General features: G+C 40.0%; 1 protein-coding gene across 4 annotated transcripts in view; it reads right to left on the reverse strand.

Annotated features, from left to right (window-relative positions):
* SGMS1 (sphingomyelin synthase 1) overlaps window positions 1-16273 on the reverse strand; it is a 221983-nt gene that overhangs the window by 77025 nt on the left and 128685 nt on the right. For all 4 annotated transcript variants that reach the window (XM_074959019.1, XM_074959009.1, XM_074959011.1 and 1 more), the window contains one exon: window positions 14623-14701. In XM_074959019.1, the coding sequence (XP_074815120.1) occupies window positions 14623-14647 (25 nt within the window). In that variant the 5' untranslated portion in view covers window positions 14648-14701. The remainder of the gene's footprint in view (window positions 1-14622; window positions 14702-16273) is intronic.

The raw sequence follows: 16273 nt of genomic DNA on the forward strand, positions 1-16273 counted from the left end.
AAATGAGGAATTGTACAAAGATACATATAGAGCTGGAAAATCCTGGATGGTAAATTGGCAGAGCATGCCACAGAATGAGAATGAATGTCCATTCCTAACTCAGAGCTAGGGATTGTGCCCCAAGGGGGAAAATTTTCAAAAGTTCCTAAGGATTTAGAAGTAAAAACCTCATCACAGAGCTTTTGTTTATAAAGAAATACCAAAATAGTCATTCCCAAGCGTTCCTCTTCAGTGGAAGTACCATGGAAAGCATAAACCCCTATAAAATTGTTTTATGGATTTCCCTTTCCTTTTCCAATATTTCTTTTGCGAACTAAATTCTGGTCTACACTACAAACTTACGTTGGTATAATTAAGCCACCCTGGGGTGTGGAAAATCCACACTCCCTGAGCAATGTAGTTATACTGATCTAACTCCCAGTGTAGACAGTGCTATGTCGGCGAGAGGGCTTCTGCTGTTGACATAGCTACTGCCTCTCAGGGAGATGGAGTACCTATGTCCATAGAAGCTCTCCCGTCAGCACAGATGGCATCTTCACTAAGCACTACAATGGCATAGCTGCAGTGGGGCAACTGCAGTGTAGATAAGCCCATACTTGCAGTGCAAACCTAACCCAATATTTCCCTCTTAGGAAAGAATTATGGCCATGATGATAAATTTAAGATCCTAACACTCTTTGAAGCAAGGATCTTATCCAATTCCCATGTATCATTGTATATCCAGAGAAGTCTGTTGCTGTGCTTCTATGGTGATGTGCATCTGCCATTTGAGAGTAAAGTTTTCCGTAGCTATGAATGATAACATTTGCTAAAAATTCATTTTTCTCTTCCAAACCACATGGCAAATCTCTTGATTTCTGTTGTGATCGTCCTAATCTCATGGAACCCCTATTATTTCAATATGGGGACTCAAATTTTAAAAGCAACGGTTTGATAGTTCTCCTTCTAATCCATCTGACAGCCAGTGGTACAAAATGTTGCCCACTGGCCAGACTAATTAGCATGGCTTGGATCAATCCACTTGCCAATAATGATTGGAAGATTTACTTTGCAGGAAGGAGGTCATCAATCGCTGAAGAATGTAAGGTTTGATTACAAAACATTTCTATTCTTGTTATGAGAGTTCCATGTAAAAGCAGTATGTGTTGTGTATGTATCATTAATATCATATAAAGAGCACTGTCTATTGACCTATATAGAATAACTCCAGACAAGACAGACTGTAAGAGTACAACCAGCACCTAAAGACAGACACACATATCCTAAGAGCAGTGCCAAGCTCAGACACTGCAGTGCAAAGACAACTCTACCACCTCAACCATTGTTTAAGAATTACCAAAGAACAACTGTCCTCATGAAGGCCTGAATTAGTATCACTGCATGTCTTCAGTTACAGGTGCTGCAGTGATGCATGTGAAACAGGTTCACCTACTAGTGATCCTCAAATTAACCAGTGCAGTGCCGAGAATTTATCAGCATAGAAAACACCAGAAGGTTCAATCATCAACAGAAGGGACACAAAATAAAAGCATCCAAAATGCAAATCAAGCCAAGCTTCCCAGTAACTTCAAAGATGTTAACTGAAATTATTCATTTCCACTTCAGGAAGAGGTTTTACAGAAATTCTGTATAAAAGTAAAAGCAACAGGAGTACTTGTGGCACCTTAGAGACTAACACATTTATTTGAGCATAAGCTTTCGTGGGCTACAGCCCACTTCATCTGATGCATGCAGTGGAAAATACAGTAGAACGATTTTATATACACAGAGAACATGAAACAATGGGTGTTACCATACACACTATAAAGAGAGTGATCAGTTAAGGTGAGCTATTACCAGCAAGAGAGAAAAAAAACTTTTTGTAGTGATAATCATTTTTGACTGTTACTATCCACAACTTTGTGAGCAGCAGTGAAACTGGCAAAAATCATTGTCACTGAGGCTTGGGAAAGCTGAGCAAGCAACAGAAGCAAGCACCGGAGTTATCCATAGGGTAGGAGAACAGATGCTGGGGAGAAACAGGTGACTGAAGACCTCTTCTCTTCCCAATTCTGATGACAGGCAAAAAGTCAGATTCAGTGGTAAGAGTAATGGTAAAAGGTGAGAGTGAGGTGTAACGGAGAAAGTGTCTTCTCACTTCCAGAAGCTTGAGAAGATAGAGCTACAAATTTACCAGCTACCTAGCCTAAGGCAAATATTAAAGATCAAGCCTCACAGCAGGATTCAAGAAGATCAACCAGATAGGAATTCTCTCCTCTCTCTCAGCAGACTAGGGCTGGAGGGAAGTGTGAGGGGAAACTGCATTCTCGCTAGAATATTGCTGTTTGACCTCAATCCTAGGGTCTCCACTTCACCCCCACTTGCGTCTGAAACCTACTTCTGATCAATAGACATATGTCTATATTTTAAAGCCATGCTTACTGACACCTACTAACTCTATAGTCACACAACTCATATCCTCCTCAGGGACAGAATCAGCAGCTTCATTTTAATGAGATCCAGAAGACGGGCTGAAAATGCAGGTGAGACTTCACTTGCTCCTTCTGCAACCAATAGCCCCATGAGTCCAAGTTTTACTTTAAAATATCTTTAAAAGATATTTTTTTAATTTTCTGAATTCAACTTGGTTCCAAATCAGGTACTAAAACACAGCACCTATAAGAAATACACTGATGTGCTTTTTACTTTGTGTAAATTCACCTACAGTAGTTTATCTTTAAATGCAACTTGCCATCCTCCTGGTAAAAGAGTAGCCATTATAAAACTTACATTTTATTCTTCACCCAAAATAGATTTACTTGCCTACAGTATCTTAAGTTATATTTAAATTTCATCAAGAAATATAAACCTATAAGAAATCCTATATAGATGTTCTAATTAATATTTCAATAAGGGGAGGAGTTTGGGGGAGAAGGAGAAAAATGTATTTGTCACAAAATGAACAAACAGTATCACGTATTATTTGGAAAATAGTTAAAAAACAAGAAGTCTAGAGCTAGGGTTATACTCTCCTTGAAACTTGTTCAGCTCAGCAACAGGTTTTCCCTGGCTCCAATGAGAGAAGAATAGCCCCATGAGTCACCAGGTTTTCTATAATACTTGTGTCACCTAGTTAAACGCTAGGACACCGGTTCACAAACTGGGGTCCACATACCACTAATGGTCTATGGAGACCTGCCTATTGTTTTTCCACCTAAGCAATTGCCACAGGGATGTTATGCAACTATTAATTGGATGGGAGAAAGTCCACATACATACGGGTGAGAAGGAAGTGAAGCTGTCCATAAGACTCAAAGTGATATCCAGGCTACGAAAATGTGAGAAACCCCCTGCTCTAGAATACCTTATAGAAAGACACCTACCAATTTATTTCAAAATAAAAAACTATAATCCATAACCAAACACCCAGTATTTTCACCACCATCTTCAGCCTGAACTGAAATCAAATATTCACTAAGGAATCTTGGTAACAAATTTAAAAAAATACATAAAACTGAAAGTGTAAGTAAAAACTCCCTCCCCTTTTGGAGATATTTACTCTTCAGGTAATGATATGAAAGGCAGTTAACATTCTAGCTGGCCATTACTTGACTAAAAGTGGTCTTAATGCAGTTCTAATACGGTGCCATTTTTCAAAAAATCATGTACTCTTGACATTTTAAGATGCAGTAGTATTTTCTTCTCTACCCTTACTCTATTGTGCAGTCTCAGGCCTTCTGCTATGCTTCGGACATGTCTTATGATTAAAACAGGATCGTTCAGAATTTAAGATCTACTGATTTACTGACATTTTGCCATCTAATTCACATGACAGGATTTTTCTCCCTTTGGCTTTGTTGCTAATGGTCTGGGAGTTTCCCTTTTTTCTTATTTTAAGCGTCAACTCATTTACAGTTTGTCCATTCAGCAAGGACACATATCTATAAGATCAAACTTCAGAATTCCAGTTGAGTGTTTCAGCATGCTTTTTACAGATTTAAAAATTTTATTAAAGTTAATGTTGAAAATCAAATTTACACAAGTTAAGAGGGAAGGTACTGTACATACTGGGTCTGGCTTGGGTTATGGAGGATTGCAAGTATTGGTTACAAGGTTCACAAGGTACATACATATCACAAAACCAGCATAGATCCAGATTGGGGTGGGGAGTTTTTAAAAGCGTCAGTGGATAAATGGGCTCGGGTACACCACCCATGGACTGTATTAAGAGTCCAAGTCAGTATTGGTGTAGAGAGTAAGTACATGGGTGATTCTAAGCTCTCTCCCCTCCAAACGACAAAGTTCATGTTACACTTTGTCTCTACTGAATGCTCACAGTTCACACAGTTTTCAAACTGTTTCCTCTGTATTTCACTTTTAAACTAAAAAGAAATCATAGCAAAATCCTCCCTAAAAGCAGCTACAAACACCACACACCCGCTTAATTCCACACGTACAGATAAAGCATTTAAATAAAGCATTCTCACCAAATACACGCCGGGCTCAAGGATTGCTTCTTCTCCAGCTGTATTTTCTCAGTGTACTGTGTATAAATGATGTCAGCAGCACTTAAGATGAGAGGCGGAGAAAAAAGCATACTGGGAAATCCAGTCCAGCTGGAGAAAGCCTGTGACTTATGTGGGTGGGTGGAACTCTTTCCCGTTACAGACAGCTTAAAGCATATAGCTGTTCATCTGATAGAGATGATCCATTTCACTATAATTTGCAAAGCTTAGAAGAGTGGAGATAGACGTGTCTATAGAAAGCAGCTTTCATGGTATGCTGGGTGTGGTACTGCTTAGGTGGTTTAACCATTAAAGCTTTAAAAGAATGAGTTAACCTACTGAGCTTTTAAAACTAAACATTTTCATTGTCTGCTAAAGAAATGCATTCTTCTGAGGATTTTTTTCAGATGAGTTAACACAATCTGGAGTTTTAAACTGCTTCTGAAGTTTACCACAGTTTCATGTGGCAGTTTACATTTCACTTTAAATGTGTTCCAACTCTTACCAGCAAAACAATCACTTATATGTATTTTTATTAATCAGTTTACAAACTTTAGTACAGCACTCTCAAATCCAGTAATTGTATTGAAATCTCTAAATTAATTTGATCAAAGCTAAAATTCAGCATGGCATTGTACATGGAAAATAAACTAATAAAAAAAACAGAAAGCAGGGATAAAGTATCATATCACAAAGCTCAGAACCAGGACAGAGACAAATGTTTATTCTCTAACACACAGACATCTGAATCTAAAGCTGCTGCCCTGACTCGGAAAGCAAAAACTCTAACATGCTCCGACTTCCTTCCAGACTACATAATACTAGATGCAACATATGTCAAACTGCTAGAAACTTGCTGCTGGTTTTTATAAGGCAGACAACACTGTTATTCTGTGAAGCAGTATTTCCTAACCCTCCTCCCCACCTGACACCGGAGAATAGTTTGAGGGGGGAGGTGCAGGAAAAAGAAGTGGCTGGGTCAGTCTGGGTGGAGAGGCACATACAGAGTACAAATAAATGTGCTGTTGCATGTGGTGGCTCCTTGCCAACAAGGGAGATCAGAATCAGAGAAGTGAATGGATGAAAAGGAGGTGACAGCAACTGCATCTGGTCATAGTGCAAGGCGACATGGCAGAATATTCATCTGTCAGTTCAAGCTGCGGTAAGATCAACAAAAAGTTGGTAAGCATTTGTTATGTGGAAAGGAAAAAAGAAAATTACTTGATGGATTTCTCCATCAAAACCTTTCAAATATCAAATATCACCACTACACCACTTTAATACTAGAGGTTACGACACATTAGCAAAAACTAGACTAACAGGGTTTGTCACAAATTTAGGGGTTTCAGCATTTATGTAGTATGATATTAGGTTAAACAGATTTTAAAATGAAAAATTAACTCTGAACTAATCTTACTAAAGTAAGATTCCCCCTAAAGAAATGTTCTTGCTGAGCTTATCATCTCCAGCATATAGGCAAACAACACAGTGCACAGCGAAGCCAACTTGCAAAAAAAGCCAGACTTTGGCAAAGATAGAAAAGGCAGTTCATTCTCCTGTCAGCTGGAAATCTATATGATCCATTGGCTGAATAAATAAATGGGATGTGTCCAGGGTGATCAAGTTCCCTGATGAACAGATAAAATTCCATGTAAGAAAATGGATTAGTTAATGCTTCTACAAGCAACAAAACTCATCTTGTGTGGTCTGTGAACCTCAGAGAGCACCTACATGGCAATTAAACACCTGCGGCTGGCCCATCCTCACAGGAATCAGGCTGTGGGGCTATAAAATTGTGGTGTAGACATTTGGGCTCAGAAGAGCCCAGGCTCTGGGACCCAGTCCCCTCAGGGGTCCTACATCTCCAGTCTGAGCCCGAATATACATTGCAACTTTACAGCCCCACAGCCTGAGCCAGATGATGCAGGCCAGCCGTGGCTGTTTAACTGCTGGGTAAATGTACACAGAGAAAAAATAGAGTACCATACTATGTCCCAGCAATCAGTGGAAGCCTGGCTGGAAACCATCTGTTTGGAGGAAGAAGCGCAGCTCTGAAACAATACAGAGAAATTCCCTCCACGCACAGAGCAAATGGATACATGTGTTTGAGGGTAGTATTTCTTGCATATATTAGGCCTGTTAATCTCACCTAGTCTGTCCTCATTCCTTAAGATCCTGGAGACTATCGGGACAAAGCAACCCTTCAGTCTGCATATACCCCTCCATACATTTTTCCATAATATGAGGACACAGAATGATCGGATTTGAAGGGACTGGAATGATCATCTAGTCTAACTGCCTGCCAAGATGCAGGATTTGTTGTGTCTAAACCAGCCAAGACAGATGGCTACCCAGCCTCCTTTTGAAAACTTCCAGTGAAGGAGCTTCCATGACCTCCCTAAATCTGCTATGCTGTAATTTGAACCCACTGCCTCTTATCCAGCCCTCTGTGGCAAGAGTTTTTTCCATCTTTTTAATGGCAGTATTTTAAGTATTTGAAGACTGCTATCATGTCTCCCTTAATCTCCTCTTTTCCAAACTAAATATACCTAGGTCCTTCAACTTTTGCTCATATGACCGCATTCCATCCGTTTGATCATCCTTATCACTTGCCTCTAGATCCTTTCCAGTTCCTCTACATCCTATCTATACATTGGCATCCAAAACTGGACAAGGTACTCCAGCTGAGGCCTAACCAGTGCCCAGTAGAGTGGTACTATCACCTCCCATGACTTGCATATTATGCATTTGTTAATGTTAGGGATGCCAGAAGACTTCTGACTGCAGAAGACCAAACACCCCTGCCGCGCCTCAAGGCCCTGCCCCTTCCCCAAGTGCCGCTCACTCCATCCCTGCTCTCTCCATCACTCACTCTTCCCCCCCTTTGCTCATTTTCACCAGGTTGGGCATGGGGTTGGGGTGCGGGAGGGGGTGAGGGCTCTGTGGTGGGGCCAGAAATGAGGGGTTCAGGGGTCTCTGGGCTGGGGCAGGGGGTTGGAGTGGGGGGGGGCGGTGAGCTGAAGGTTTGGACTGCTGGAGGGGGGTGCAGGCTCTGGGAGGGACCTCAGGGCTGGGGCAGGGAGTTGGGGTGGGGGAGATGGTTCGGGGTGCGGGCGCCTCCCCGAAGCAGCCGGCCTTTCCCTCCTGCTCCTAGGCGGAGGCACAGCCAGGTGGCTCTTTGTGGTGCCCCCGGCAGCAGGCACCGACCCTGCAGCTCCCAATGGCTGCAGTTCCTGGCCAATGGGAGCTGCGGAGGTGGCGCTTGGAGCGGGAGCAGTGCGAGGAGCCCCCATGGCCGTGCCTCTGCCTAGGAGCCATAGGGAAATACCAACTGCTTCCTGGAGCCATGGAGAGCCAAGGCCAGGCGGGGAGCCTGCCTTAGCCCTGCTACGCCGCCAACCAAACTTTTAATGGCCCAGTCAGAGGTGCTGACCAGAGCTGCCAGGATCCCTTTTCAACCACGCATTCTGGTCAAAAACCGGACGCCTGGCAACCCTAGTTAATGTGACCTAAAATGTGCTTTTTTTCAACAACATTGCGTTGTTGATTCATGTTGAGGTTGTCATCCACCACAACACTCAGATCCTTCTCAGCACTGCTGCTGAGAAGACATAGGGGCTTAAGTTAAAACAATCTGGTTTGTCATTGATCTTTGAAAATTTCAGATAGTTAAAATGTAAATGACAGATTTGAAAAAATTAAAAAGCACCCTGTTATATCAGGGAACATAAACAATCATACAGTGACTGTCAAAAGTAATCTTGGGGTGTGCACATTAAAATGGCTGACATAAGCAGGAACATTTGCAAAATCTTGGAGGAGAAAGTTTGGCTGACAACCAGTATAAGGGTGCTAGAGCCATTTATTGGAGTTGATTATAAATAGGCTTGAATTTGATTTTTTTATATAATTTTGATGGATAATATCAATGTTTATTTTTAAGATTTTCTATATTTATCAATTTAAATGTTCACAGTTGTGGGAAATTATGGGGGTCAGACAATTTATTTATGGCAGTAGACACTGAGATGCAAAAAGTTAAAGCTTTGAATCATTAAAACACAAATTCTCATCATATATGTCAAAACATACTAAATAAATAGCCTTAAATCAAACTCTAAAAAGTTTTCAAGCAGCATTTTTCTTACTTGGCCTATCTGTAAAATTCAATTATCATTGATGGAAATATTTTTCATGCGCATGCTCACAGGGAAATCAATGTTTATCAACATTTACCAATAAAAATATAATCCTTCCAAGCCTGATTAAGGCAAAGAGGGCAAAGTGAAACTCAAATTGGAGAACTAAGTTTATGCCTTTTTGTTTGTTTAGTTGTCCCCCGCCCACTTTACAGTATAATAAGAAAAGGCAACCTTAACGGGTTTTTTAAATTTAATTTGACTTTTTCCACATTTTTTTCCTGCTTGTTTTTTTTCCCTTGGAACTGTCAGGAATGTCAAGTCTAGTCTTCCCTATTTTCGAGGAAGCAGTCTGAGGTCCCAGAGGTGTTTCTCTCAGGCTTTAGTTAAAAGGAGTGGAGTGTTTAAGTTTTAATGAAGGCACATTTGCTGCTAATAATTTCCCAGACATTTGAATTTAATTAGTTAAAGAAAACAGTTTTACACAATACAAACAAAATCACTTTCCCTTCTCAGTTAATCAGGTTGGACTTGCATGGCATTTAAGAAAAACAGGGGAGACAATATCTGATTTGCTAATATAAAACAAAAGCCTACAAACACTATTTTTAACACACAAACAAATAGAACAAACCTATTCTGGCAGCATCCATGTTTCTTTTATATATCAGCTGCCTTTGACTCTCCTGTCCACAACACACTGGTAGATGGATTTACTCAAGCTGGTCCCTCCTTTCTCTAAGATCTCAGGGTAATACTGGACAATTGTTCATCCGCCTCAAGAGCTCATCTATTCAGGATTTCAGCAGGTTCAGGCATGGATAAAGTCCCTATTAGACTGCAGTTTTAGTGGCTGGTAAGAACACCCGAAGAACCAGATAACAGCATTTGCCAAAAATGCTTTTTCTTTTTTCGGAGCAATGGACAAGAATGTTGTGATTTTTTTTATTTCAAAGGCAGATCTTATCACAGTTCGTTATCCATGTCTTTGTCACCTCTAGGTTGAATTACTGAAGTGAGCACTACACAGATAATGTTAATCTTAAAATATAATTTAAAATAGAAATGCTTAGATCTTAAAGCCATTCAGAAACTCATAGCTAGGACAGATCCAGTCTAGACACTTTCTAAGTGGTATTTTCTGAAGGGACTGCTTTGCATTAGTTCTCAATAATCTGTACTATCTATTAAATGATTTCCAGGTCACACTTAAGGTTCTGGTTGTTGCCTCAGCACTGGGGATCATCTGAAGCACACAACAGCTTTTAAAAATCCCTAATTTGAACAGTAGTACATTCTCATCCAGTGGTTCTAGGCTTTGCAACTCAGTTCTACCATGATCCACCATAACCTCAGAGAATAATGCAAGACTCTCCTGGTTACCCAATTTTTTCCCCAGGAATAAGGGGTGGACTGGGTTTGGCTGGTATTATGGGATCAATAAAAGGCAGTGTGATTCTGGAACTGAGGTAGTCTTTTTAGGAATGCCTTTCAATATGTTTGACTATTGTGTGCAGTTTAAGTATTGTAAGTGCCCAGCGAGCTGCCAATAGATATTTATTTAGCTTTAAACAAATAAATAAGATAGTAAACTTGGTTATGACATCTCAAAGTATTTGTAAACTCCACTCCATAGCTCCAGCTTCCTGGAGGATAAAAACAAGTGGGTGGCCAAAGAACTGTTACCTTGTGTGTGGTCTCCTAGATTTCAGAAGTGAGATTTGCAAGCACTGGTGCCAGGGACAGAGGTCGCCTGCAGTGAGCATGAGTTGACAATGTGGCGAACTGGACGGGATGCGGCATGGCGCGCATCTCAAGGCTGTGTGAAACAGTGACATGTGGAGGAAGACCACCCTCTAATGATGCCCATTCGTTGTGTTTACTGTTCATGGTGATGTGACTCTATGGTGCTTCGCACTATGAGAGAATGCATGTACGTGTGGTTTCTGTTGGAATAGAGGGAGAACACCTGTCGACACTGCCTTCTGTCATACTGTCTTCACTCTGCTTCATCTCCTCCTTCCCACGAGATGCTCACATAGCACAACAATGAATGCAGTATATATGCATAAAGAGGGGTGGACTGACTCTGAAAGCTGTCCCATTTTCCCTGTGCCGGTAAGAATTTTATATTAGACACATGAAAGGCTTCTGCTCCAATCACTGATAGCATAAACTTAATATTAAATTAATATTGCAGTAGCTCAAACTATAGGGAAAGAAAAAGCACAAATATCTATCTTTGTTACTTTGCTCACATGACCCAAATATCCCATAACAATTTGTTACATAAGGTCAGTTTGAAATCTGATAAGTTATCTTACTGAGAGAGTACTCAAGAAAAGGGTTCAAACCACTGAAATTTAAATCCCCAAATGGCAGACTACAGAAACTAGAGAGAGGGCTTAGTAGCTCATCTTTTTCTTCCACCTACCAGTGTGGAAGTTGCATAATGGCAGATGAATGCAAGTAATGCACAATACAAGGAATAATCTGAACTACTTATTCTCAATGCTAAATTAACTGTAAACATTGAAGAAATATCTGGGTGTCATTGTGAAGGTCAATTAAAACACCTACTCAACATGCAGCAGCCGTCAAAAACTAGCAAAATTTTAGGATGTGCTTGCAGTGGGACAGAAAATACTACTGAAAATATAACGTCAGTGCGCGCTCACCTGGAGTTTTGTGTTCAGTTCTGGCTACCCTATTCATCAATCAATCAATGTAGGAATAGAAAGGATTGAGAGAGAGAAAAAGAGAGAGAGAGAGAGAGAGAGCGCGCGCTCTGAAAGTTAGAGGCATGGAAAGGCTTTCATATGAAAAGAGACTGAAAAGATTGGGACTGCTTTAGTTTAGAGAAGAGGGGGGAAAGAGGGGAGACATGATGGAGGGAAATAAAATACTGAATGGTATACAGATGGTATATTGGGAATTCCTATTTACCTTCTCTGACAAGAACAAGAAGATACCCAATGAAACTGAAAGACAACAAATTTAAAACTGATAAATATTTATCTTATTTATATGTAGCACAATCTATAGAACTCATGTTGCAAGATGTCATTGAGGCTTAATCTGTAAGATCTTTGGGGAAGGCACTACTGCAGGAGTGGCCAACCTGAGCCTGAGAAGGAGCCAGAATTTACCAATGTACATTGCCAAAGAGCCACAGTAATTTGTCAGCAGCCCCCCATCAGCTCCCCCACCCCGCTCCTAGTGCCTCCTGCCCACCGTCAGCCCCGCCAATCAGCGCCTTCCCCTCCCTTCCCGCACCTGTTTCATGCATGCAGGAGGCTCTGCGGTGGGGGAGGGGGAGGAGTGAGGGCATGATAGGCTCAGGGGAGGGGTGGGGGCAGGGCCTGAGGCAGAGCCAGGGTTGAGCAGTGAGCACCCCCTGGCACATTGGAAAGTTGGCGCCTGTAGCTCCAGCCCTGGAGTCCGTACCTATACAAGCAGCCACATATTAACTTCTAAAGAGCCGCATGTGGCTCCAGGGCCATAGGTTGGCTACCCCTGCACTACTGTCTTTTCACTAGTCCCTGTGCGTACAGTGCTTAGCACAAGGAGGCCTGATCTTTAGCCTCTAGCTACTGCCACCAAACAAGTAATAAATAGTAAGACTAAGAGCTCAGTTAGTAGGATTCAAAAACAGACTAGTAATTTTTATATGGATAATGAAGACATCCTCAGTTACTTTAGGCTTCATGGCATAAGGCAGCCTCTCACAGGCATTAGAAAGAAACTTACCCTATGGAAAATTTATTATCGGTTTTTTATCAACTTTCTTAGAAGCATCTAAGAATATCCACTCTGAGACAGGATACCAGACTAGATGGACCATTGGTCTAATCTAGTTTGGCAACTCTTATATTCCCATGTTCACTTCTTATATTTTAAAGTGCTTTTTCCAATGCACCATGCTAACTACTTTTAAAGTTTATCAGAAATGCATAGTAGGATCTCTTCTACACAGGGAAATTATTGGAAAATAAGTCTGCAAATGTGTGCATCTGTTCATTTCAATTATAACTATTAATAGCTGTATTACTTTGAGGTTTTACTGCCTTCAAAACATTTTCAAAGCAATCTTAAGTAATATTTGAAATTAGTTGGGCACAATATAGGCCACTTTAAAACATATGATACTGAAAAGCAATTTAAACAACACCTTCACTCCAACAAGCAATCAAGTCTCTTTCTATGAATATATATCAGTCAACTACCAGAAACGACTTGTTTCCTCAACCATTAACAAATTAAACTAAGAAAGAGATCGCTTCTCATTATTAAAATGTTACTGTATATGCTGAATTCTGCCTGGTGAAGCAGGATTTTATTCCACTGCAATAAATGCCATCTAGTGTTTTTTTTAAGAAAAATCACAATCTTTCATTCAGAACTTCTCTCTCTCTCTCTCTCTCTGGTTAAGATAAGGGGACCCAAGAATTCAAGCTGTGTAAGAAATCCAATTAGATAAATGATTTCTCAATAGACTTAGGCAGGCAACAATACAGCTTGCAGGATTGCACTGATTCATGTCAACTAGTGCAAATGGATTTTGTGTGAGTATGTTATGTGTGTATTTGGCATCAGACTAGGCATGGCCTTATGCTTGCTTGATTCCTTTAAACTTCAGCATCTTTCCTTCTATATTAGTATTCATTTGACTTTTAATTCAAACTACTTTTAAATTTTAAGTTTACAGAAAGCCAGAAAGGAAAAAAAAACAGGTACCAAGCTTTATAAATATATAGAACACACACATATAAAACATATCAAGCAAAAAAAAGGAAAAAAAAAATCTTAGGATTTTTCACTATTGACTTCAAAGGGAGCAGAATTAGGCCAGCACTGAGCACATCTGAGAATCCACATATTCTCCTATACTTCAACAAACATGGTCAAATGATTTTAGAGTTTTATCAGTGTATAAAGTCATGCTCCATAGATTTTTCTACAAGAGTTAAATACACCATTTCGGGAATTTTTTCTCGAGATCTTCCTTAAATTGACAAACCATTAATGATTTAGAAGGAATGTGGTTTACAGGCCATTTTTTGGACCACGATCAAATTAAATGATTATTTTGAATGTTTTCCAACACAGATATTTTAAAAGATTTAAATGGGAATTATGAAGGCCTTTTTACATCACCCTTTTTTTAGTGGACAAAGTATTGCCGAGGATCCTGTGAAATGTATGACAAACACAGACATTGTAACAAATCTAGCATCCACAATTTACTGGGTCAACTAGCTCACAAGCTGCAGTATTTAAATAGGCTGAAATTACTGCTGAAACTAAGAGAGGTATAGTAAAAGAAATGGGAAACTGGGGACAGGAATACACTTTGTACATCATTCTACACAGCGTCCTTTTACCATATGCCCACAATATTGTGTGTACATGTGTTGGTTGGGTTACCAAATACTTGCTCAAGCCACTCACTTGTTTTATGAACCAAAACACATTCAAATAAAATAGCACTAGAAAGGGATCTCAGGCTTCAGAATACTCTTCATGTACAGTAGTGATATGAAATTCCAACTCACCTGTATCATTCACTGATAACAGCTAACACATTGCAAAATCATTTAAAACAAGGAACTGGTTTTATGGACAGTAATGGAAATTCAATAAATTAGTATAGTTTCCAAGCATGCATCACTCTCAATTTTAGCTCTTAGTGAACACTTGACAAATTTATGACACTGAACAAAAAATACTCTTTGAAAGGAATTATTTAAAATGAAATACTTTTGACCTACCCAATGAACAGATAAATCCTAATTACAGAATTACAAACAAACAGATAAATATGAAAAAATGAATTTAAATAACCACTACTTTTAACCTGTAGGTAAATTTATTGCACTTTTCCTTGATGATTATTCTTGATGCAGGCTAAATGATTTTGTCCAACTGCTTTTTTTTAAAATCAGGTATGACATATCCAAGCTCAGTTAAATCGCCTATATAAAGAGAACACTCCTTACCTGTAATCTTCTTTGTTGTACACATCACATCTTCCCTCTAGTCTCCAAATTTGTTAGTGTTCTGCTATTGTATCTCCACCTACCAGAAAGCAAAGAGACAGTTCAGTTCTCACAAACATTTTTGTCATGGATTTAATATCAAATTCTCCTAACACTTCCTTATTTAGATTCAACAAAAACATGTCTGTATGTGCCACAAACCTGTGTAGTTTATATAAGAGCTTTCCTTGATTTTACCCATTTATTGCACCAGCATAATTATCCAGCATGTATTTATTCAGTTGCTTTAATTACTCCCTATCACAACCAAAAACAATATCAGGAAATATGGTGTTATAAAAGAGTCACAGGAAGGAATATAGAAAATTCTCTCTTTAAAATATTCTGGTGGTTTTGCGCAAGTTCCTTGATTGTTTCTATTGCCGCTGTTTAAAAGCCAAACAAATACATTCTCTGATCCACCAAGAGATGGGGGCTGCAAAGAACCCTAACAAGACCTTAAAGCTTTGACCAGAAGTTCTTGTATAGGAGGAATATGACCAGCATCCAAAGAATGAAACAGATACTGTTTTAAGGAGAAATGGTAGAAACACAAATCCCACACATATTTTTCTGTAATTCTATAAACCTTCAAGTACCAGGTAAAAATAAGTTGGGGACTAACTGCTAACGACGTGCTTTCCAGAGATGCTGAGCCCTTGCAGCTCCCTTTGGCTTAAAGGGAGCTACAGGAGTTGAGAACCTGTGAAGACCTGGTCACTAACTACCGTAATTCTACCCAAAGGTACACAAAAATCAGTGGAAAAAGCCATTCAAACTCCCCTATCCCACTAGATGACATGAAAAAACTTGTCTAGAGACCTGTCTTTAGAGTCAATAACATTCAGAGACTTAGGAAACACATGAAAGTCCCAAAATAGAGTAAGCACGTCTTGCAAAAAAGCACAGACTTGACTCCAATGTTTTAAGTCTGAGATCTCCAGCTCCCACAGTGGATTCAGGTGGGGGTGGGGGGGAATAGAGAGAGAGAGAGTGATAGGCACCATTTCTTCATCTTTATGAACAATAACATGGTATTGAAAGGAGGAGCAGATGATCAAACAAGAACAACAGGGAGAAAACAGCATGGAAAGAAAGGGAAAAGCAGCGCATGAGCAGAGCACTGTTTACGGGATGAGCAGTGTGGGAGGAGTATTTGAAGAACTGGGCTTATCACAGAATGGTCTCTCACTGAGATGGTTAATTGATTCTGGCTGGGAGCTTGGTTAAATGCTTGCTTAGAAACTCCAGCCCTGAAAGACTTTGTGAAGCTTGGGAGTTGAACCTTGGCAAAGGCCTGCTCCACCGTTAGAAGACTTAGCCTGGAATTTAAGTTAGCTTTTAGGAATCTGGCCTAGGCAGAGGCCTTCTTCCAACCTTGAAAGGCTCAGTTTAGTCTAGAGACAAGGCAGAGAGCTAAGGAGGAGATGAGAAATCCACATCACATAGTAGGTCCAAAACTTTGGATGTCAAAATTAGAGATGGAATCATGTCATGAAGCTCAAATCTGGATTCCAGCTTTCCCAGATCTCAGGAGTATTCAGATTCCTGTATTCTGATGTAAGCCTATCTCCAGTCACAATGTTCGGTGTGGTAAATGTTGCTGAATCCA

This window comes from Natator depressus, chromosome 7 (genome assembly GCF_965152275.1).
Source record: "Natator depressus isolate rNatDep1 chromosome 7, rNatDep2.hap1, whole genome shotgun sequence".
Classification (NCBI taxonomy): Eukaryota; Metazoa; Chordata; order Testudines; family Cheloniidae; genus Natator; species Natator depressus.